Source organism: Botryllus schlosseri, chromosome 11, assembly GCF_051294905.1.
Source record: "Botryllus schlosseri isolate E-star chromosome 11, Bs_hap1, whole genome shotgun sequence".
NCBI lineage: Eukaryota > Metazoa > Chordata > Ascidiacea > Stolidobranchia > Styelidae > Botryllus > Botryllus schlosseri.
Window position 1 is genome coordinate 25,929,634 of NC_137246.1, and position 26,359 is coordinate 25,955,992.

The 26,359-nt window shown below is 40.9% G+C and overlaps 1 protein-coding gene across 1 annotated transcript; it reads right to left on the reverse strand.

Annotated features, from left to right (window-relative positions):
- Nucleotides 1–8,935: 8,935 nt before the first annotated feature.
- LOC145450088 (microfibril-associated glycoprotein 4-like) lies at nt 8,936–22,901 on the reverse strand. The gene is made up of 6 exons (XM_080328571.1): nt 22,684–22,901; nt 19,561–20,005; nt 19,340–19,497; nt 19,186–19,282; nt 18,077–18,173; nt 8,936–9,239 (listed from the first exon to the last, which is right to left on the reverse strand). Exons 2-6 carry the CDS (start codon nt 19,964–19,966, stop codon nt 8,936–8,938), a joined length of 1,062 nt encoding a protein of 353 aa, XP_080184697.1. The 5' UTR covers nt 19,967–20,005; nt 22,684–22,901.
- Nucleotides 22,902–26,359: the final 3,458 nt, after the last annotated feature.

The window sequence follows — 26,359 nt, forward strand, 5'->3', positions numbered from 1 at the left end:
TGCTCTGCAAATCTCATTCCAAATCTTTCCTGCGGCCGTCAATTTGAAGTATGACGTGTACTTTGCATCTAATCTGTCTCGGATTATATTAAAATCACCGCATACTATTTTTTTGTTTTGACCTTGTTTAATTTTATTGCGTAGGAGTTTGTAGAATTCTGTTTGGGTTTTTCCTACTTTGGGTGGCCCGTACAGATTCCAGATCTCCACGCACTCGTCCTGGCTGTTCAGGATTAATTTTTGTAATCTGTACGGTACATGTACATTGTGTTGGATGGTAAAACGATCTGACAGCCTTTTATGTAGAAAAATTGCTGTACCTTGAGAAAATATCCTGTTTTTACCTCTGTTATCTTTATGGTTATCTTTAATGTCAATACTATTATCGTACAAGATGAAATTGTTTAGATTGCACCAAGTCGTTAGGCGCTGTCTATTTATCTTGTGAGTCTCTTGCACGCAAACTACATCGAATTTTTTTCTTATCATCAATTCACTGAAGGTTTTCCATACTCTTGTTAGGCCATTTGTGTTAACTGATGCTATGGTGACCTCCATTTTATTTGATTAGGTTGGGAATTAGTTTTCTGGCCGCCCGATTTGTGTTAGATTCTCCCTTCTGTTTATTCCACGCTCTTGTTCTGTTCTTAATATTCCGCTTTTTCCTAGGAGTTACAGTTTTCCATTTCGCTAATATATCATTACGTTCTTGTTCAGAAAAAGTGTGTATCCTAGTTTCTGGGTCCGATTCGGCTTGGCGTGTGTTCTCCCCTTTTTCTGGCGATTTCAGGTTTGGTTCCGATTCTGAATCAGATCCGTCAGAGGAGAGCTGCTGAAGTAACTCTTTCCATTCGTTAGTTTCTGGGATTTCTGACTGGGATTCTATTACCTCGACAGTATTTTCTTCTCGTATTTCTAGTTCTTTTTGCATCGTATTTGCTTTTTTTGGTTCCGTTATTTCGATCTCTTTTTCTTCGTTTTGTTTGCTTTCGCCGTGGTTTACTTCTGCTCTAGTCTTGTTTTTATTCTCATTTTCTTTTCTCTGCAGTTTTGGATAATCCGATTGCTTTTGTGGGCAATCGTTTTGCGTGTGTCCTGTGGCTTTGCAATACAGACACACTACTTCATTCGTGCATTCTGATATCAGATGCCCGGACTGAAAGCACCTAGCGCATTTCTTCACTGCTGTCAACGGCAAGAAAATCTTGCAGTGGGTCCCCTCAATGTCTAGGAAGGAGGGGATGTTATCCAGGTTTACGTCTTCGATTGCGACGCTCCGGTACCCGTTATAGTAACCTGTTTCGCGGTGTTTGATCCTTTCTATTTGTACAATATTACCACAATTCAAATTTCTCAATAGCTGCTCCATTTCCTCATCCTCAACTTCAGTTGGTACAGCTCTGATGTTGATGTAAAACCAATTGTTCTTTTTGGGTAGAAATATTTTCGCTTCTTTGTTATTTCTCTTTATCATACCGACTGTTTCCTTGTATATTTTCAGCCTGGTTTCCTCATCTTTGTATGTGATATTGAAGGTTCGTAAGCCTATTTGGAACACACTTACTATTTCGCTCGCATATTTTTGCAGTGTTTGCTCGTTCCGAATTATTTCGACTACTTCTTTGTAACTGATGTTTGTCGAGAAGACTAGATCCAAAGATTTTGGTCTAGCTCTCATCTTTCCTTATCTCACCCCTGTTATACTGCTATGTTCTGAGATTTTAATAAATGGTATTCACAACCGCGGGATTTAGTGCTTGCTTGTCTGGATTTATAGAAACAAAGGCAATAAACTGTCTAAACAATCAAGTCGATTGTCTGTCTCCTACTCTAGACAATCAGAAAAGCCGATCTGTATTGTTGTGTCAGTCTCAGACAATGCTTTCGCTGAAATGCGAACAATCGGAAGTTTCAGGTCTTTCTGGGTCTGTATCTGCTCTGAAATTGGGTTTAGACCTGCTCCAGGTCGTTATGTGTAATGTTATAAACGAGATCTGTCGATTAGTGTAAACCTCTCGGAAAAATACCAATTTTTTGATGAGTACCGGTATAGGTAACCGGGGCTTTTTACAAGTAGATACCGCAGAAAAGGCCCAAAATGTACTTTAATAGCGACTCTGTAGTCTGTATTAGTATAAGCACGGCTTAATAACAACTCAATACTCAAATATTTTCGCCAAAATGGTATTTATATTACGACGCCGTATTTCGCTTTCTTTGTCAAATACGGATCGTCTGTTATATAGGTAAGTCGTACAGCAAAAGAAATTTGTATGCCTATAAAAAGTACGTCCTGTCTAGAATTACGAGTTACAGCGTTCACCACAGCGGTGAAACCACGCGTTAATCTAGTAATCTGAAAAGATATTCTCTAAAGACACCTGCCTCAACACGTCTCACGTCTCACGTGAAAGCACGATGCGATAATACTACCTGGGGGGGCGCTGGGGGCAAGGTTAAGAACCACTGCTCTAAACAATATATACTGTAGTCTGAGTATATAATAGTATTTGTGGTGGGTGCGACGTGCCAACACCATTGTGTCAGTGAAAAGTGACAAGGCACGGTACTTTGAATTTTTGTTCTGGCGCAAATGCATCCTGTATTTGACTTATTTGAAGTCTGACATGTGACCAACGACAAATGGACAAACATGGCACCACCAAATACGTTTGGCTCTCCGCTCTCAAGTCACCGCCAGATTGTATTTGCAATGACCTTTGATGGATCAAAATTTGTCAAAGAAAGCTAATTACGTCTTGTGCTCCGGGCTCATGACAATTTACCATTCTGATTTATAAGACCACGGACCATCATGTTTCTTGATTAGCAAAATTCGTCTTAAAAACAAGACCAGAAAAACTGTCTCAAAAAGCACAATGTGTCTTATAAGACCCGTTTATTGGTCTCGGTTTTAAGACCGAATCATCGTGACCATAGGCGCCGACTTACGAGGTTACGAGGTGGCGCAGCCACCTCGTGACCATATTTACGAGGTGGCGGCCACCTCGTACAAACTGCTCAGACGCTGAAGTGATTTGTGACCAGTAATTACTAATTAGCGATCAGGCGAATCGATGCGACCTCGTTAGAGACGTCTTCGATTTCGATACGCGCGTGTGCCAGGCGCGTAGCCATGCACAGAGTTTCGGGGGTAGAACTTCCCTATTTGAAACGCGAAAGTCCGTCATTTTGAAATGATCATTCTAATTCCTAACTCTAGTATTCAGTTGCCATTCAATAATCTTGTTATCAGTGTTCCGCGCGGCTGATTTGCGAAAAACGCGTTGTCAATTAGTGAGAAGAATCTGTGGTGATCTCTCGCTGAGATAGTCGCGAAATTAGGTCATTCATTCCCGTGCGCGTGGCAATCGTCGCTAGCCTGATTTATGGCGTCTCGAACAATCGCGTCTGCAATAGGCTCGTCGCGTCTCGAACAATCGCGTCTGCAATAGGCTCAGTGAACACTATATCGTCGCTTGCCTGCGCCATCGCATCTGCATCTGCATTGGCGGCTTAAGCCTGGTGTACACAATAGCATATGAAATAGGCCTGTTGTTGAAGACATCATTTCTGGCCTAACTATCGCGTCTCAGGCCTAGCATGCTTTGGCTCCTATCTCTCGCTGGTTTGGAGACAATGCGGTCGAGTTTACGCTAATTAGTAATTGTTTTATGTCATATTTATTAAAAAGCGACATCGCGAAACTGAATAACATCGAATCGCTGCAAACAAATGTAATTGATTGCCGGTCATACTTGAACGAATAACGATCAGATATGTGTCATGGCTCGAGTTCTGAAAGACGTCAAAGATTTGAAATCGGTGCCATCAAGTTAAGACATTTTGATTTGCGAAGACTGTCGCCGAGACTACGTAATACGCGCACGTATTTAATTGTTCACCAGAGATCAGAGATTCGCTAATTGGCAGCACTCCCGGACTCTTTGGCAAGCTTATCATACGCCTAAAATCGTAAATACGATGAGAATATATGATCGCCATTTACGCATGTACTTGACCGGAATTGAATTGATGCTATATTGGTAAATTTGAAAAAAATCCAAATCCCCCTAATTTTTCGACCGGCGACGCGCCTAGCGTGTGCTGAGAAGAACCAACCTAGATCTCATCTCCCGACCAGGCGCCCAAATAGACGTTCTGCTTTTCTGAAATCTAAATTATGTGCGCCCATATTCGTTTACAAAACCATTCATGGGCGAGCTAGCTTGGTGATAGTCTTGGTAATGGGAGCTCGGAATTGGAGGGTGTGTTGGTGTGTGCCTGCAAATTTGATTCATTTCTGCGCAGATTCGTTTCTCTAACAAGGCTTTTTGCCAGTGACATTAATCGGGAACGGCAGCAATACAGCTTGAACGCAGATATAATGAGAAAACAGTTGTCGCGACGAAAGCTACTCAATACGGTGTCAGACTCAAAACCAAGTCGCGGCGATACTGATTAAAATACACGCTTTCTCATTTGCCATCATCCATATTTCTTGTTATCTACTTGATACATTCGTACTCTGAAATTGTCGCACCAAGTCATTTTTCAGTGTTCTTTTCATTTATAACGTGCAGTAGGCCATGCCATGCCATTGTCAAATATTGATGCATCGCAAGATTCTGAGTGGCACAAATTCTGATTTTATTCGATTCGTTTGAACAGGGAACCTTCTACATTCCGATAAACTTGATTGCTTGATGTACTCGTATCGAGAACCACAATATCGAATATCAAACTATTAGGAATTAGATAGACAGACGATTTCTATTGATAAGATCGCGGCATGCGCCCGAAAGTGAAATTAATTCTAGCCCAGGGGTGTCTAACCTGCGGCCGTAGAAGAAAATTTGCGCGGCCGTCAACTCGTAATTCAATTAGTATGTGTTGGCGGCCGTCGAGATGCAAATTGAATTTACGAATTGACCGATGTACTCCCGAAATGCTTCGCGAACGTCAATCGGGAAATGCACCAATGCCGCCCAAATCGCTGTTTTAATCAGCAAACAATTGCCGCGATGCGATGCGAGTTGGTCAACGCGAAGCAGGAAACCGTAAGAGACAATTACTGATTGGCTGCGCGATTTCGCATTTGTAATCATCATTATTGTCTGCTTAAAGTATTCAAGAGTCGTCCTGTGTTACTTTCAATGCCAGTGTATTTCGTTACTCGCGGCACATTGTGCGTGAATAACATTGATGGAACTGCAGATTCCCAGTGACGTAAATTCTGATTTTTGTTCGATGCATTCCGTCGGACGGACTGGTAGCGCAGGCCGCAGTTACACCTTCGAATGATCGTACCGTTTTAAGATCACATTTACTAACTCGACTGCATGGTTTGATATTAATGATTGCAGTACCGATATTAAAACGTCACGCGAATGGTTTAACTCTGCACGTAGGCTACACCAGCGGCATGTAGTAAAGTGCGTTTTCGTGCGACGATGACGTCATCGATATGGAACAATTATGACGTCACAAGACTTTGCCACCTCGTAAAAAAATAAAAGTCGGCGCCTATGATCGTGACAATTCAAATATAGTCTTAAAAAGCTGAATCAGTCTCAATTTTAAGACCGAATAATCTTGACAATTCAATAATGGTCTTAAAATGTCTGATCAGTCCTAATTTTAAGACCGAATTATCTTGACAATTTTATATTGTATTATAAAGCTGAATCAGTCTTAATTTCAATACCGAATAATTTCGACAATTCTATATGGTCTTAAAAAGTTAGATCAGCCTTAATTTTAAGACCAAATAATCTTAGCAATTCAATATGGTCTTGAAAAGCTGAATCAGTCTCGATTTTAAGACCTCACTTCATCAGTAAGACTGAAATTTGCTGAAAATGAGACCAAATCTTTTCAATGTCTTAAATTTGAGACCAAAATTGCAAATTATTTTTTGTAGTGTAGAGATAGAAGCCGTACTGCGGTAAGACGTACCTATTAAGTGCTGCAACAGTAGCACAAGTAAAAAATAAATAGACAGATCGATTTGAAACAACACATACCCGTCGTTAGTCGCACCAGTTTTATTTAGCTGGAGAACGAGCCTACAGTATTTGTAAAGACCGTATATAGCTAAATATATAAAGAAGCAGTACCGGTACACCCATATCAAAAACAGCTTCTTTGAAAATTTGTAGCATTGTCACTCTCGCCTAAAACAATACAAAATTCGTTCACCGATTGTTCGAAAATGGAATAAAACAATCCTAGCATTGTTACTTGCTCTACACACAGATTAACTGGTGCGAGATACCGCAAATATGAGGGCAAGGCCAAAATCAATAGATCTGGTCTTCACGACAAATGCCGGTTATAGCGAAGTAGTCGAAATACTGCAAAATGAAAAAACGATGCGAAAATATGCAAAAGAAATCGTGAGCGTATTCCAAATAGGCGTACGTACTTTTAACGTAAAGTACGAAAATGAAGAGACAAGACTTGCAATCTACAAAGACACGGACGGCAAGATAAAATTGAACGACAAACTAGCGAAAATATACCTACCAAAAAAAAGTAACTGGTTCTATCTGAACATCAGTGCCGTTCCAACGGAAGTTGAAGACGATGAGATGGAAGAACTAATGCGAAACCTAAACTGTGGCAAAATTATACAGATAGACCGAATTAAACACCGAGATACCGGTTACTACAATGGGTACCGGAGCGTCGCTATTGAAGACGTGATTATCGACAACATCCCACCCTTTTTGGATATTGAAGGGACCAAGTGTAAAATCTTTCTACCGCTTACAGCGGTAAAAAAATGCGCAAGATGTTTCCAATCAGGACACATGATAACTAGGGATGGTGTGAACCTCTGAAAGGTTCAGGTTCGTGTGAACGCGAACCTTTTTGAAAGGTTCTGTGTGAACGCGAACGTGAACCTCATGACGTCATATTGCTAATTTCAACCCTGCATTTCAGTGGAGTCATATTCAATATCAATGTACACGATACCTATAGCCACATAATGCAACAATGCTGAAGTACATATTGACGTGTTAAACGTCGCCAAATGTATCAACTCGGGCAATCAAATGATATAATTATCCCATAAAATCAATATTTTCCGCCGCTTTGCCGACAATTTCGACGAGGATACCTGAACGGTATAGGCCAGGCCGAACGATGTAGGGCATCCCTAAAAGACGGAAAAGCGGAAACAGCGGAAAACGAACCCTAAAACGCGGAAACAGCGGAAACAATAAAAAATGCTGATTCCTAAAAGACGGAAAGAGTGGAAAACTTAACCATCGATTAAATAGCGGACTTTGATACTGACATAATCTGCTGGCTGCGGAATGTAAATCAGCGGACAACGGAGCGTAGCCGAAGCAGCGAAAACAGCGGAAAATTTAACCATACCAGTTTGAGGCGAATATGACGGAAAATTTGACCATCGATTACATAGCTGGCTTTGATACTGACATAATCTGCTTGCTGTGGAATCTAAATTAGCGGAAAACAGACCGTAGCCGAAGCAGCGGAAACAGCGGAAAATTTAACCATACAAGTTTGAGGCAAATTTGACGGAATATTGACCCTCTATTAAAGAGAGTACTTCGATACTGACATAATCTGCTGGCTGCGGAATCCAAATCAGCGGAAAACGGAGCGCAGCCGAAGCCGCGGAAACAGCGGAAAATTTAACCATACCAGTTTGAGGCGAATATGACGGAAAATTTGACCATCGATTACATAGCGGGCTTTGATACTGACGTTATCTGCTCGCTGCGGAATCTAAATTAGCGGAAAACGGAGCGTAGCCGAAGCAGCGGAAAATTTAACCATACAAGTTTGAGGCAAATTTGACGGAGGTCTACCCAAGAAGCCTTGAACAACAATAATGTGGGCAAAATCACGCGTTTCGATTGATAATTCACCCCCGCCCCAAAGACAATGTCCTACACGACCTACAGTTTGCCACAGCAGGCGAGTGCTCACTGCTCATACAGTGATCATCAGCACATTGATTTGACTGAATTTTTAACAAGAATGCACTGCACAGTGCGCAGTGCACACTTGTCGCACCCCTGCCTGTTTATCATAAGTGCCTGAAAAAAGGTGTAATCACTGATAATTCACCCGAAATGCCAATGCTTGGGGTGTGTTTTTGATGGTATGGTATGGGTGTATTAGGCTTATTCACACCCACTGGGATGGGTGCAAATAATATTGCGATTACACACAATTTTCGTTTGCATTGTGTGATGCTGTTTATTTGGTAGAGATTGAATTACACTTTCTAATAAGTGCGAAGTTATTGTTGTTCATTATTCCAAGTTGACCCAGATAAGCATGTCAGCGAGGTATGAGTACTGAGCAGTTATGTTTTGCTCTTCGATTCACGCAACAGCGAATAAATCCAATTATGCCGACCAGTTCCGCTGGGAAGCGAGCGCTTACTACTTTCACTGTATCAACATCGAATAAACTGTATTGTATTGAGTATATCGGCGAAAGAACGTATATCAGAAAGTCAGTTAGGCTACTAGGCATGGCCTCCCGTTCTTGGACTGATGAACCCAGGCCAAGTCTAGATCGTTAAAGCATTTTTAATTGGTACATCCTGCGAGATGCTTATAAATAGCGTAGTGTATATTATTGAAGGGACGCCAGCAGACTTGTACAAGCTAAACATTCAGTCAGTTAATGGTTAACTAACTAACGGGTTTTTGAGTAGTTTTAATTCTAGTTCCAGTTCTTGCGGATTTTGAAAATTAAGCAGTTCTAGTTCTAGTTGCACCCCAATAAACAATACACACAGTTGAATGAGCCACCCGACAATCGTCGCGAAACGAACACCGCGAGAGGGCGCTGTGAAGTTCAATTGATCCGATGTGACGTCACACTCCCACGAGACGACTGGTCCCTTTTGCAGTGTGACGTCATAGGAGTGCGAAAGTCAATTTCATGATCTTTTTCGGAACTTCATCTCCGAGAATTGCAGGCGGTTGTAGTACTCATACCAGTAAATTCCCTTGAAGCCTGTTTTGTGGAAGTTCCCGTTCAGATTGCTGGCGGTGCATTGGCTATACCACCAGCCTCCTTCGTGGTAAGAAGCGCAACTGCCTGACGCCACGTCATGATCCACGTCTTTCGTTGAGAATTGCCAATTTGCGTAATATCTGAGAGCATCGTCGGTTGTTGAATTCTCGGAGTATCCGGATACGTGCAGTCTGTAGTTGTCGGAGCCGGGACCGATGCGGAAGGAACTGAGAAGGTGAATTGGGAAATAGAATTAGAAAAAGTCGAAAAACATGTTGCACAAGGCAACTTGGCATATGTCATTTCTGTCAAGAAATGGTCGCGAGTGAAAAATGCGGCAGAGATCGTTTTTAGAGATGACTCAAAGGTCACGGAGGCTCCAGTTGTCGACGGGAGAAAACCCGCATATTTGTGTTGTGGCTTTTGCCTGATGTCTTGGAAAATAAGCTTCAAAACGATCAAGGAGAGTAGGCACATTAGAGCTTGCTACCTTATGATTAAGGCTATTTTTTACCTAAAAAACGGAAGATTTTGATCCAAGTTTATTCACAAATGTTAAGCTGCCGGAGGCAGCATAGCGAGAAAAACTAAAAGCTACGCCCGTAAGGGCGTAGTACAGAGTTTCCGCAATGGATCCACCAAAGTTCTTGTTCATATTTTAAGACATGATCTACATCAGTGATTCCCGAGGGCCGCATGCGACCCCCAGATAGCCTTCTTGCGGCCCCCAAAATATATTAAGAAATCGATTTATAACAAAAAATAAAATTTATATTTGTAAAATACTCTTGCTTGGCTTGGCCTCTGTAGTTTTTAATTATAGAATTGCAGGAAAGTTCTGAGTATAGACTGCTAACGTTACGTCACTGCTGTTTCAATGCAATGTTCCCTAACTTTCCAGTTGAACGAGCAGTAGCTATAGACAGAGGTGGTCCGTAACGAAATACTTCTACTTTTTTGAAGTACTCAAGTAGTTTCCCTCTACTTCTAATAATTACTCAAGTAGAATTCATTTTTGCTACTTCTACTTCATAATATTTTGTGATCTACTTACTTACTTTTCGCTATTTTCAGTTTGTCAAGTAGAAGTGGTTTAATCCTTCAATCAGGAAGATAGCCTGAGGAATTTCGGGCCTGTTTTCACGGAGTATCAACATTTTTCAGCAAATTTGAGTAAAGCCCAGAATTTTTGTCGCGCTTCGCGCACAGTGGATAGGGAGTGACCACTATAATTTCACGAAAGTATCGGTGAATATAATTTAGGTAGCGGGTTGCGTGGTTCCGTTCACACCGCACTTTCTGGACCAAAGACATGAAATACATTTTCTGCTTTTAGAAGTAGTATATAATATAAATTTCACTTTCAATTCCCAGTATTCTACTTTGAGTTCTAATTGATATCAGTACTTTTGTCTGGAGAACATACATCAGTAAGTATAAAAGCAAATCTATTAATGCCTTTAATTTCCGGAAATAAAGCTACACAATATGGCATTTTTACGATCCACTATATTTTGTACTCAAGTTTACACCGTATCCGATACAACTTCTCCTTATTGCTCTTAAACTAAACCAAGGGGCGTGGGAGGGTACCATACCATGATATTTTCTAAAACGTGCTGTTCGAGTAAACAGAGGATTAGTATCGCATTTCCATATCAATACTATAATGTTCATCCCATCATGCGTACGAACACTTATGCTGTCGAAAATTGGATAGCTTCTGGTATGCATCAATATGAATCAAGCTCTGCACCTTTCGCATAGCTCAATTTGCAGCTTTTTACAATCAATGCGAACGAATTACGATCGTTTTTACAACTACTTACTTACTTGAGTAGATTTAAAGTCAGTCAATTCTACTTCAAGTAGTTTTAGGTTGCTTATGGAAAAAGTACTTCTACTCGTACTTGAGTAGATTTTTCCGTTGCTACTTCCAATTCTACTTGAGTAGCTTTCTTGATTACTTTGATCACCTCTGGCTATAGATATAAATAGGTATTGATAACTTTCAAAACCGGAGGAAAATCCTGAAAAAATGGTAATTTTTCCTACTTCGTGGTCGCTTGACTGAAAAAGAAAAAGAGGCTCAACTTCCAGAAAATAGAGTTTTTCTTTCACATTAACAGGTGGTTGACTGAAAAAAAAAAGGTCAACTTTCCGGTCCAGCTCCCGAAATAGCCGCCGTAGCAGTCCTACAGTGCTGACGTAATGTATATCAGTCGAATTTGGCCCTATATGTAACCAAAATCCTCATATAGAAGACATTTGGGCGTCCTCCGAGGACACTTTTAAAAAAATCAAAAAAGAGGACAAATCATCTTAAAAGAGGACGTATGGTAACCCTATGACAACTAGATCTGCAACACGTGACTCACGGTTTAATACGCCGAGATGCATACTGCTTAGCCGGCTAAAAGCAGCATAATTGGTAGTCCTATAGTCAGGGCCGTAACTGCCGCACCCCAAACCCCCCAATTGAGGGGGGCGGAGCTCGAAGGGCGCCCAAAATTATTTCGTGAATTAGCATAAATTATTTTAAATTAAACTATTTTTGAAAAATTTATGCAACTTTTTCAATTCGCCACATATCTTGATTATTGGGTACTCTTCCCCAAGAAAAAATACGAACGATTTATAGAAATGGGCATATCAGCGTTGGCCATTACCGCATCACAACGCACCAAGACATGTACAGTTTTAGGCCATGTAACATGTGACTCCAAGAAGTGTGTCAGAACGATCGGCAGCGAGAAAGACTTGGCCGTAAAGGACTGCTTTTATGCTGACCAAAAACTTCGTTAATAATACAAAATACGTATAGTTTTAATTGTCCATACAGGCGCCTAAATGACTGGCGCCGAATGTTCTTGTCTTGGCAATCTGAACCTCACAAGACAAATACCACCCTGCAGGAAAGAAAATTATATGCCACTGAAGAAATACCAATCTGAAATCGTGTGATCTTTCAGTTTAGTAGGTTTAGGCAATTCTATATTTTTGATATAGCAGACAACAGGAGGTCACGAAATAACATCATGTAAAGAAGTCATACCTAGGGGTCCACCCACCCGAAGATGTTTAATTTTACGGGGTCTGTAGTTTCAAAGACACCTCTCACTCAGCACTACCGGTAAATCTGATTACGTGGGTAAAGAGGACAACCATGCAATTCCCGATCTTATTCACCGATTTCATCATGAATTATCGAAATATTCGCGCGTCGCGCTGTCTCACTAAACAGTACAACTTTAATTTCGTGGCAAAAGCGAACAACGTGATGCGGGGTCAGTTTATCACCCTATGGGAGCCCGGGGTCCTGACGAAGTGCTGTTACGTTCCTGCCAACAGGTATACCCCCAGAGATGTTTAATTACTATTTAGGGGGCCTATACCTTTTCAAACACACCTCACTCAGCTCTACCGGTAAATCAAATTACGTGAACAGAGACAGGATGAAAATTAATAGAAATACATGCAATTCCCGATCATATTGACCGATTCAGTAATGAAACTAAATAAATTTCTCGCGCGTTTATGCGAGAAAAGCTGGTTCACTCAACGGACACCCAATGCAGCAGATAAGTAGCGGTAAACGGTGTACAGTTTTGAAATCTCGTCAGGGCAATAAGACTACTCCGAAATAGCCATGATGACTGTTTGGGTCCGTTTCATAGCCGTAGTATTCGTGCGGCCCCGACCGTACTCTGAAATTCAAAATTTGGCCCTCACACCGAAAAAGTTTGGGAACCACTGATCTACATGATATTTAATATATATATATATTGGTAGGAATTTAGCAAACAAGACATTCTGGTGTTTTAGCCAAAGGATCTTCATCCGTAAGCTGTCATAAGCGGGCTTGACCCTACCGACAAGAATTCAAAGGTTGGGTGTTTTGGGTAGATATCATGTAACATAAAATCAGCAGTGGCGGCTCGTGACAATATCGGGTGGTGGGGCAAGGGCTGCAAGCGACTTTTTATCAAGATGACGTCACGATGACGTTTTCCAACATAAACAAGTAACTTGATGGTACGGTAAAACGAATTTCCCGACAACAGTGATTTTAACGTATGTGCCACGAGAGGTCTGCCGGTGAGCTGTGCCTTGAAGTGTGGTAACTGCGTAAACGGCGTACGGAACAAAGATTCAACACGGTTCATGTTCGCACTTGACCTCACTAATTATCTGCAGAAATGGAAATGACTTCAACTACAGGAGATTTGAAAGCCTATCTGGAAATGTCAACGAGTTCAGACACATCGCAATTTTTATTTCATAGATTCGGCCTGTCATATTGAATCCAAAACATCATTCTGAAGAACTCGGAAATTCGGTCTCGGTACAGCATAGGAGATTTTGGCCTTGAAACTGGAGACTGTAACACGACACATACGGCTTGCTGTATATATGTCTGCTGCGAAATCGCCTTCGGAAAATATATTACCGAATAAATACGTGGATGAAAGCCGTAAACTTAGTACACTGTTACATGACATCATCGAGAAGTAGCCTCATGACACTTTTCGGTATGATACACTGTCAAAATTAATACGAATAGACCAACACCGAATTGTGCGTAAAATTTACTGAGGAATAGGCTGATCAAGTGATTAGCTGCTAGTCGCCAGCTATCGCGCTTGACAGGGGTGAAATTGACATTTGAGAATATAAAGTAAAAGTAAATCCGAGAATGTTAGTAAACTGTTTCATGATATCATAATCTCATCACCTATCTCAGTATGGAACACAGTTAAAGTTAGCACAGATACACCGGCTTTTGCGTGAAATCCGCAATGCGTTGGGTAGGCTGAAGTGTCAGATCAGCGCACATCTCTACCATACTCGACCTTGATAACAAAATTACTGCCATAATCATTGAGTGTCAACCTTGAGACTTGGCACAGCGTTCGATACTAAAATCAAAACATACCGTGCAAAAGCTCATGACAGATCTAGGTAAGGAGCATCGTTAAAATCAATAGAGACCAATACCGGCTTTGCGTAAGATCTGTTGGCGATAAATGACGAGTCAGCTCTCACCTGACTTAGGAAAAGAAATTACCACCAACATAGAGTTCAGTGACAAACTTGAAACTTGGTACAGCGTTCGATACTAACATTAAGACTTACAGTGCCAATGTCATGACCGATCTCGGTATGCAACATCGTCAAAATCAATGGATACCAATACCGGCTTTTGAATATAATCTGTTTGCGATACATGACGGATCAGCACACACTCAACTTCCGGAAACGGAATTACTACCCTAAACTTTAGGTAGAAACCCTGAAACTTGGGCAGTGTTAACTACCACCATCACGACATGACATACCAAGTTTCAAGAATTATCATGGTGTGAAACACCATCAAAATCGACCTATACCAGCAAAGGTCGACGAAACGCATATGACGGTAACCGAGTTCAGAGATAGATACGATTGTTACATCACACCTTAAGGGCAACAGACCTATGTTGCCCCGGTTGCTCGGCAATTTTATGAATAGGAGAGAGTAAATCACCGTTTCTTTATTGTGCGCGACTTTGAGAGAATAGACAGTGAAAGCTTGTTATGAGCGCTACCGGGGCATGCCCCGGCTAGGCATTCGCAAAGCGAAAACACAGAAGAGAAGTAGATTTTCTCAGAGACTTCGCTATATATGGGCATTTACCAGCGAAATAACAAGAAGAATGCGGTATTCGCTGTGATTTCGGTATATATCGATTGCTGTGCAATTGTGCATATCTATAAATGGTAAAGAATTGTTATTGAACAGAATTTTAGGTGGGGCAATGCTAGGCTTACCATATTCTGGAAATCTAAAAGGGGGACACTTTTTCCGAAATCTGAGGCTTGCAAAACCGGAGAAAAATTCTCAAAAACCGGTGAATTTTTGATTAAAAAAAAAAAAAAAGGTCTTCTTTCCGCTCAGAGCTCAAAATACCGTTTTTCTCTCCGCATTGCTAGGTGGATGACTAAAAAAAAAAAAAAAAAAAGGTCATCTTTTCGCTCAGAGCTGAAATCACCGAAAAACCCGCCGGAGCGTCGCTTCTGTGCTAATTTACGGCTTATCACTCGCAATTTGCTCTAAATCTGACCTAAATTTCTTACGGCCTTAAAAAGCGGGACGCTTTGCTGACTGGGCGGGACGCCGGGACAAGTCGTTTAAAAGCGGGACGTATGGTAAGCCTAGGCAATGCCCCAGTTGCCCTATAGGACGAGCCGCCACTGAAAATCAGTCCAAAGCAACTCTACCATAGCACCTCGCGTCGTCAGGTCGCAGTCGCTAGCGACAAGTCCAGTTCATATTGTGACGTAATATATGCGTATTTGGTATGCTAGGTAATTATGGCTCATGTAATTGAAAATACAAAAAGTGATATACCTGAGTTAGGGTATAGTAATAGTAACTGAAATAATATTATAACTTCAAGGGTTAGGATTTGGGTATAGTGTATAGTTTAAAATAAAATACAAGAATAACAATATATTACGGTATCCATGTATCAGAGTGAACGTGGAGATTTGAGAACTTGAACTATACCGTATGCAATATAATAACAGGGTCGAATTAAATAACCTAATCCATAAGCTATGCAAACAGAGCAACGATCGAACATCGTGATCAGGATTGATCATAGTATATTGAATTGCCGTGGGGCAGTGTTGGGATCACGTCAATACCTTCGAGTCACGAGTCATTGCACATTTTGACTCGAGTCAAGTCAAGTCAATCGATTTTCGAAGTTGACTCGAGTCAAGTCATGTCACTCGATTTTTCGAGGTGACTCGAGTCAAGTCAAGTCAAGTCACGAGTCAAGTCACAAGTCAGGTCAAGTTGCCTTTTCGAAGTATGAGGCATGATTACGTCATTGGATTTTGCTAGCTGCCTGAAATACAGATTGAGTGGTCATTGATTCTGAACCAATGAACGAATATAGAGTTAAATATACACCCAAGAAGGCGCTGCATCGTTCACATATACGTAGAACTGGTAGACTACGTAAGTAATTGCATAGCCTCAGTTTACCAGCCAAAATAGAGAAACGAATTGTTAAGATGCAATACATTACCCATTTACAAATTGATATGATACAATTCGAGCCTGCGCCAATGGTTGATGCCAATATAAACTATATTCCAATTCAATTTCAATAAAACAAGAGGCTTGGTTAAGGTAAGAACAGAAAACAGAAATATACATTTTGCCATTACATTACTTTACTATACTAGTTTACGACATCGTAAGCTATAAGTTTCGATCTCTTCATTTGTGGACAATTTATTTGTGAAAGAACAATGAAGGCACAGTAAACGCACGATCATTGAATGATTATAGTCGCTCTCACGGGTTACACGAGCGTTTCGCGAGCAATCCGACCATAAGCAAGATACAGTGATTTTTATCGACACCGATTCCTTGATGACTTGAAATTGACTCGTGAATTTTGCTCCGAGTCACGAGTCAATCCACAATTCTGATACGCCGAGTCAAGTCAAGTCAAGTCATTTTAGCAAAGTGACTCGAGTCAAGTCAAGTCATACGAAAAAGGTGACTCGAGTCTGACTCGAGTCAAGTCATGACTCGAGTCATCCCAACACTGCCGTGGGGTGGTTGTTAGGATAATGTATAGAAGAAAATAAAAGATAACTGAATTATAAAGAGGAGCTGGAAATGGGGTCTGGAATAAGATACAGAAGGGTTGCTGTCAGATTAGATGTTATATAATATCAAGTGGTGGGGTTATTTAACAAAGCTAAGAATTACACAGACATAATCATATCCAGAAGCGTGATCCGAGTTTATTCACAAATGTTAATCTGCCGAAGGCAGCATAGTGAGAAAAACTAATAGCTACGCCCGTAAGGGCGTAGTACAGAGTCTCTGCAATGGATCCACCAAAGTTCTTGTTCATATTTTAAGACATGATATATATTTAAGATTCATATATTGGTAGGAATTTAGCAAACAAGACATTCTGGTGTTTTAGCCAAAGGATCTTCATCCGTAAGCTGTCATAGGCGGGCTTGACCCTACCAACGAGAATTCAAAGGTTGGGTGTTTTTTAATTACATTCAGCTCAATTACAAATTACAATTGATCCAACTCTGCTATCCGTCACTAGCTAAAACGGCTGTAGCGATGGCAACACCATTCCGTCAAGGAGAATCAGCTGATATGAATGAGCATATTGCCTTGATGTGTAATGGCCCAAACACTGACAAGACTGACATACTTTGAAAACGGCTAAGTTTTCAAGCTGCGCTCACACAGAAATTCTTTCCGCACTCCGTGCGATTCACCTCAAATTCATAGTTGTTGATCTGTGTATAGTCCGGAATTCATATTATAGAACGCTCATCAGCAGTCATGAGCTTCCGTGCCCTTAAACTATTTGTTGGGGTTGTTAGCATTCTGGTTGCATTTTGTGATATGACGATGATGTGTGCGCGGAATTTTTCAGAGTCACAAAGGGTCTAAAAAAGTCTAAAATGTTTGAGAATCACTGACTTCAGATTTCCCTACAAGTTCAAACTTTACGTGGAGATGGTCTTTCAGATAGTAACGTTTCTCGATGACCATGCAATGCCCATACAGTCTTGCTTCAGTTGAGGTATGTTGACCATAACACCATGACAACCATTTGTTTCACTTGACTGTTTCTGATTCACAATGAGCAGAGAGTGGGCAGTCGACAACGGCAGGCTAAAGTAGGCTACAAGCTGTGAAATGTCAAATGATAACTTCATGCTTCATCCATAGCCTTTATCATACAGTCAATCAATATCGTATCAGTAGGTAAATCAAACCAACACTAACTGCGAAATGTGCCAGTGGCACACGAAAACAGAACTGAGAATTTTATTGCGGTCAGAAATCCTACGTTCCTTCGTGCACAATTTGCGGACCACGGTATAAGCCTGAGGTAGGTTCTGGTTTCGTGTGCCAAAATATCAAGGGTGGTGTCTTGTCTATATCAAATCTACGAAATAACATCTCGAAGGTAAATCGACAAACTGCAACACCGTTCATAAGAAGACTAGAATCGATATTCACCTGTATTTAGCAACCCAATAAATTCCATCTCTCTTGATCATTGTGATTTTCAACTCCGTGTTCCCTCCCTTGGTCAATTGATGCATTGCTTCCAGACCTGGAAGAAGTCACAAACATGAGAACTGTCTTCAATTCAACACTTTGGTAGACGTCTCAGTTGGTCACATATAACCAAGTACTTTTTCTTCTCTGAAGTACTCGAGTACTTTTCCTCTACTTGCAGCCCTCACCCTTGTGAATGTAACTCCCCGCTACTTTACTTCGTCCTATTCTGTGAATTATCAGCTTAACTTTCTTTATTTTCCGTTTGTCAAGTAAAAGTAGTAGGTTCTTCCGAGACACAGAATTTCCATGACTGTTTTCATTGCGACAATCTATCCGAAATATCAAGGGGTTCTTGACGTGAGCGATAATGTCCGGATTGGCGACTTTGATTGTTACAGGATAATTTGGTACATTCGCTATATTTTGAATCTTGAATACACGTGAGAGGTGCGTAGAGTACGTAATCGCGTTATATTAATGAACAGGCTGGGAAATAAACGAATTTTCGGTTCAGTATATATAGCATAAGGTTTTAGTCCACACAGCAACATGAAATAGTAGGATTTATGTTTTGAATTCCATGAATCTAAATTTTGGGTGACTCTTCTATATTGTAACAGAAAAAGGCTCAAATTCTTTGCGTATTGAGCGAAAGTCGCGAAACCCGGTTTTCTCAAACCCAGTAGTTTTCGGCTGGTTTAAAAGCATTACTTCTTACTCTTACTGGAGTAAGACATTAGTTCGATAGTGGCACCTAGCTAATGGCTACGAAAGTACTTGTGTGCTGGCAGACTTATTCTGATTGCGTATTCGGCTCATGATCTCAGCGTTCCCGTTAAAATGGCAATCCGTAAACTTGATGTGTTCTTCTGCAATAATATTTGTGATATTGATCCACGCTTATCACGTATAGCCTAAGGATTTCTGCGGCGATGCCTCGATTTAAGTTCGTTCGAATTGAGAGTCGTTCTAAATATCAAAAAAGTTCTCTTCATCCTGACAGTCCTGATAGATGTCAGAGCGCAATTCCTGAGATAGTAAGTTATCTATAACCAGTCACATACCTAACCAATGATCTCCTTGCAAATCGCCAAATCCATTCACGTAATCATCCCAGCCTCTGTAAAAGTCAACGTTTCCATTCATTCTTCGCTGGAAAACCTTTAAGAACACCGAAAATAAATCTTGGTTTCAACAAAAATCGCTCATTCAACTCACGGTCCATTTTCCACCTTCGTCAGTTACGTCACAGAACACATTCCTGATCCCGACCTCTGGTATGTACAATTTAAAGAAACCTCCAGAATCGTTAGGTGCGAATGCTGATTCCAATTTTGCGTAATCACAACTACTCACGGTATTGGATATCAGAAGAGCTAGAAATCATAGAATTCGTTTCACAAACGTCACTCGACAAATGACAGCGATGGAAATCTCACCTTCTTTGATTTTTCGATCCATGCTCTGCTCGAAGAGTGTCATGTTAATTTCACGCTGTGGGCCTGTAGGACCAACCGGGCCAACGCCACCTGGGGGTCCGATGTCACCGGGTCTACCAGCCGGTCCTCTGGGGCCTGTAGGACCAACCGGGCCAATTCCACCAGGGGGTCCGATGTCACCGGGTCTACCTACCGGGCCACGCGGACCAGGGCGACCCCGAGCACCAGGCGGTCCTGCTTTGCCCACCCTAGTACTTCCAGCGGTGACCAAATCCGTGTTCTCACACCATTGCTGGCATTGGTTGCAGACAATTCCTTTGAAATGCGAGATTCGTGTGTTTGTTGCCCACGCTGGTGATGTGTCGAGGACAAATAAAAACAGCCAGAACGGAATCATGATATTCATCTGATGTTACAAACGACACAAAACTTCAGGAGTTAGAAGCTGAAAAATAAATGAGAAATCTCATTAGTAAGCTGACAGCGACCATGCTGCTTCAACAACGAATCCAATGTGACCCTGGATAAAACTGTCGGTCAAAGGGTCCCCATATGACATTGAACCTCAAAAGAATTGGTCAAGATCTGGGTGGAATCATAGTCGAGTGCTCACTTAAACAAATCACTTAAACTTATCACCAACCGCTCGCAGTGTTGAGCTGGTTTATATGGGACATGTGAATCGCTATAACACATCCAGAGGTGGTCAGTACCGAAGTAATTTTACTTATGTGAATTACTCAAGTAGGTTCTGCCTACTTGCAACACTTGCTCAGGTGATTTTGTTTTTAGAGTCCGCTTCTTCTCGAACAGGTTTTAGCCATAATCACTTTATACACTCTGGATTTTGAAAAGTAGAAAGCATAGCTTTGGAATATGTTTGCATCACCATGTGTGATTATCAGATCACTCAAGTCAAGAGTTATAAGCAGTGCGACCACAGAAAATTACAGCATACTCATTGAGTGCCATGCAAATTGCATAGAACGGTTTCTGATTGGCGTTTAGGTCTCTGAAAATATCTACGGTACACAGGGCCGTAACAGCACTTCGTCAGCCCCCCCCCCCCCAAAAAAAAATAAAAACGTTAGGAAATTGCATATATAGTGCTATCATTTTTTATCCTCTCTCTGCTCATGTCATCTGATTTACCGGTAGAGCTGAGTGAGGTGTGTTTGAAAAGGTAGGACCCCTCAATAATAATTTAACATATCCGAGTGTATACCCGTTGGCAGGAACGAAACAGCACTTCGTCAGCCCCCTCCCCCCAAAAAAAATAACTTGAATCTCGGTTTCCCATGGGTGATAGACTGACCCTCATTACGTTGTTCGCTTTTGCCACGAAATTATAGCTATACTGCTTAGTGAGCCAGTGCGAAGCGCGAAAATTTTCGATAATTCATGATAAAATCGGTCAATAAGATAAGGAATTGCATATATATATTGCTATCAATTTCTTGTCCTCTCTGCTCACGTAAGATCAGATTCAACGGTAGAGCTGAGTGAGGTGTCTTTGAACTGTAGAGCCCGTGAATAATAATTGAACATCTTCGGGCGGACAGACCGTCGGTATATGACTTCGTTACATGATGTTATTTCGTGACCTCAGTCTGCTACATCAAAAAATATAGAATCGTCCAAACGTACTAAACTGAATGAAGGATAACACGATTTCAGATTGGTATTTCTTCACTGGCATACAATTTTTTCCTGCGGGATGGTATTTGTCTTGCGAGGTTCAGATTGCCAAGACAGGAACATTCGGCGCCAGTCATTTAGGCACCTACATGGACAATTAAAGCTGTATGTATTTTGTATATATAACGAAATTTTCGGTCAGCATAAAGGCAGTTCTTTACGGCCAAGGTTTTCTCACTGCCGATCGTTTTGGCACACTTCTTGGAGTCGCATGTTACATGGCCTATGACTTTATATGTCTTGGTGCGTCGTGGCGTGGTAATGGCCAACGCCTATTTGCTCATTTCTATAAATCCTGTATATTTTTTCTTGGGGGAAGAGTGCTCAGTAATCAAGACATACGGGGACTTGAAATTGCGCGGTTGGAAAAAGACGCATAAATTTTCAAAAAATACTCAATAGTTCATGCTAATTCACGAAATAATTTTGGGCCCCCTTAGAGCTCGCTCCCCCAATTGCGGGGTTTGGGGTGCGGTAGTTACGGCCCTGACGGTACCGTATACGTTAGCCGCGACTTGTAACTTGCAAGACATATTTATTGTATATTTATGTTATAGTGGCAGAGTTTCGGTTGTACGCAACACCGGTCCTGTACAAATGCCTTTTGACATGCTGATTTTATTAGCACTCAATGATCGCGAATGTCCGATCCTACCTCATTGATAAGCTTGCCTTTATAATGGCATGCTTTTTTTTCTTTCTGTCAACAAAATAAAAGCACCTAAGTCCTGCTACTTAGTAAATTTGCAGAAGTTACCATTTTCGAGAACAGAACTACATCTAAAATGATACACAGACCATTTTCGCAGCAGTTTTGCAATTGGTCTCGTAATAATAACAAAAACTTTGCCCCAATACTGAGTTGACCGTACCGGGCAAGTTCCACGATAGCGTCACTGCAACGAAATTGTGCAACCTGTATTTGGCGTATGCGTTCACTTTCCTATGATCAGAAGAAAGCCGCCCATCTCGTATTCAAGTACAAAGTTGCATGCCTAGTCAATTTCCAGCTCTTCTAAATTATGCTAGAATTAGATTCCACTTTATTCAGAATTAGATTAGAATTTACTGAATTCGCAAAAACTTGGAAACTAAATTCAATTCCTCATGAGAAAAAAACAACAGAAATCAAGTAGGCTACACTTCATAACAAAAATATCAGAGTTCATTCTCATCAGCACGTTTCTTGGCTTATCTCGCACTGTGCTGTTTTCCTGTAGCATTCTGCGGCAAACCAGAAATTAGATTTGAATTAAAATGCGAGCATTGAAAAATTTCACAATTTAGATTAGAACTAGATTCTCTGCTTTAACTTTAATTTGTCTAATTAAACAACTGGAATTATATACCAAGTCTGGTTGAGTGGCTTTGGATCAGACCAACTATCATCCAATTTACTTGGGACTTAACATAACAGTAATTTACCGCGTGACTCCAAGGCTATCTTATCGTATCGTGAGATAGATACGAATCCCGTATAACGCTGCCAGTGCCAGCAGCAAATGAATCAGCTTGTCACCCCAGCATTTCATTTTAAAGAGTTGATTTTCAAACATCGCGTGCGTACATCCCTGTTCAACAATTGGTCACATGTGACATTACCAATAACACTGGAATTCTTAAAAACAGATCCACACCTCTTCACGGATGTCACCGAGGTCATGCTATCAAAGAACGAAGCCATCTATGACATAAAGAACTATTGAATATTTGTGAATCGGACGAACTAGGTTAATTTTCAGAAATCGCGTGCAAACATAGCTGACAATAAACTGCAATTCTTACTAAATGACCCAAGCCTCCTCTGGAATGTCATCGAGGTCACGCTCTCAAAGAATACGCCATCCACGACATAAACAATTATTGAATATTCACGAATATGGCAGCGGGGTTGTTTTTCAAAAATTGCGTGCGACGAACAAAGAGTGCTGTTCAAAATGAAATTCTCACATTGCAAGACAATTCGTTCAAACCAATTGATTAATACGGTCAAGGGTCAACGAAACGGTTGTAATGGATAAATATATCTCACACAGATATCTGATACGTGTGTTATTCCCAGTTCACATGCGCAGAAAAAGCCTTTTTTCTCCTACTGACTATGTTCCACTAGAACAGTGTTCCCCAAACTTTAAAATACGGACTGTATGTTCTACTAGACTAGATCCTATTTTCGTGACACTAGCAATGCTTTGCGGTACTAGGTATTTTAGAACTACATTCATTGCAGTAAAATATGAATGTAGTTGTGAAAGCAATATTTATATTTAGAACCGCCGGGCGCCGGCCACATATTCAAGATACTAGGTAGGCTATATACCGTTCTCATACAAGCGCATAGAATTGGACTTATTTCAATAAATTATGACGATTTTTTAGCGAATGATAGTTCCATATTGAGACCAAGATATCTAGTGGGAAGCGCGAAGAAAACTTTTATATAGCATAAACCTGCCAAGAAATATGTTTTTGTTCATGGTGATTCACAATTTAAGTAGCCAGCCAAAAAAAGGAAAGGGTTTAGATTATTTTCAAATTTCCCAAGATTGCATCAAGTACATGTGTACATGCCGATAATACAAGATTATCGTGTTGAAAAAATTGTGCGTCTACGTTTACAAGCAAGTCTCGCGTGTCCCTGATCTTTTGTGAATACCAACTACTCACCAATACGCACTTTATGATCTGTGAGCTAACTATTTTCTATTTAAACGTCAAGTCAAGATGGCTTGTATTTGCGCAAAATTTCATGATGACTCGTACCTGTACTACATGAATATCTTGATGCGGTTTCCTTTTTGACCCAATCCTATATTTGGGGACTCAGCAATGGAGCCAAGATGTGATTTTGCAATGAAATGTAGTTTTCCAAAATTTCAATTTATCAAAGAACATTCGCTTCATATTACGGTGTCAAAATGTCTACAATCGAAAAAGTCTACTACTAGAGAAATGCAGGAACGCGACCACGGGGACCCAGACCAGGCAGTCGAATCGCCAACAGAACAGGATAAAGCGGTCGGCCAATCTCAAACTACATTTTCCGGTTCACGTGGAACACGGGCGGCAAACTCGACCGAGCGAGATAGTGTAATGGTTATGCGTCCGGCTTCTCGAGCGGTAGGTCGTGGGTTCGATCCCCGGCCGGGTCATACCAAAGACTCGAAAATTGGTATCCGTAGCTATCCTGCTAGGCGCTCAGCAATCACGGATAGCATGGAGGAGAAAAAAAAAAAAACGGGGGCGCAGACTAGATGACCTCATGGGGCCGTATCGCAACTCCGTCGTCAAAGCATCTCGATGGTGCAGGCGAAAAAGAATATCATATCTCTCTCTCTCTCTCTCTCAACATCATCTCGCCTATTGTACCTACCTATTGTAGGTTTGGGCTTTTCTTATTTTTTCCTCTAATACAGCAACGCACCATGAAAAGAAACAGTGCCAAAAGTCGAGCATCGCAGTCAGTCAGTGCAGTATTTCCAACAGTGAAACTTTGTGATCTTTTTCAGTTTACTTCCTCTTGAAACACGCATCTGCTTTTTTTGTGATCGATAGTTTTTTAGCGTATCGTGCATTCTCTGAACAAAATTGCATGTTACGAAATAATACCATCTAGGGAGGCAAACTCGATAGGATTCCCTGACTCATTTCACATTGCACGTAATCATGCTGACAGAAACAAAAGTCACACTTGGATTTGTATTGCTTGATTTCTTAGATACCGAGATTGTAACCATCTGTTTCACGAGCAGGATTTTTACACTAAAATCTAGGGAAATTAAATCTTCTACTTTGATCGTGCATGAGTGAAAAGAGTTCCTTGCTGAAGGAGAGAGACAAAAAAGAGGATTCATCGCGCTACTAGATTTGTTTGGTAATTTATTATTTATCCTATTTATAAATGACATTGTCTACTTCTCTCCAGAACATATCACACTATTTGCAGATGATACTAGAATTATCAGATCTAAATTTGATGATGCATCTGCATCTGTCAATGATAATACTAATTTTGAGCTAGCAATTGGGTAGCTTCAAATAAAATATCAACCCTCTCAAAACCCAAATTCCAGTAATTCACCCTATAAGGATCTCATAATAACGTGATTTACATCAATTTGAAATTGTCAACCATGAAGCAATATAACTAAAGACATTTACCGTACCTGACTATTTTGACAATCTCTTCCAATATACCCAACTAGAATCACGGTACGTTTGCCTAATATAACAGTTGAGCAACGATGATTCTTCAAGTTCAAGTAATTTAATAAAAAATAAATCAAGAAATTAAGAATAGTGGGAGCAGAAAACATCGATTCCAATACAGGCCAAAACCCCAGTTCAATTCATCATTATAACAGACTGTCAAGTGTCAAGAAATTCCTTATCCTCTGTGTGAAATTTTGGAACAGCGTACCAGCAATTTACCGCAATCTTCCTCATCATATATGTTGAACTAGGTAATGGAAATTTAACTGTCCAACTTACCAATGTTCGACTTGTTTCCAATTTATTCGTGACACGAGACTCGACTTGTGAAGACGCTTTTTGTACTCCATCAATGCAGCTGACTGGATTGTGATCCGCGGGAGTCCCCAAGGATCGTAGCGCTGCAACATGTATTGCTCTTTTTATGCAATTCGATTCATTGAAATTGTTCCTTTTTCAAGAATATATCTCATCATCACAGTCAACACAGGGTGACGTATTTTGAATAAATGTTGTCTTGTCCAAAGTCACTCAACTATGACAAGTCGTCCGACTAATAAGCACAACGTTGTAATTGTAGTAGTTGTAGTTGAGTGACTTTGGTCTTGTCCAGTGATGAGCGGAGTCTGCTTTTCGAGACTCCGAGTCCCTCCGACAACTTTGGTCTCTGAGGCAAAGTCCCTCCGACTCCGGGGATCTCAATCCCAGACTCCGAGATAACCCGAAAAATCTTGTCCAGTCTCCGAAACATATTCAGACCATTGTCGAAGAATCCCAATCGATGTTTTCGATAGCCTGTCTGATATTCATACCAGTTTTTTAGTATCCGTGAATTGCCGAACAGTCGCAACATTACTTCTGAGAGTCAAGTTCTCTCCAACAAAATGGA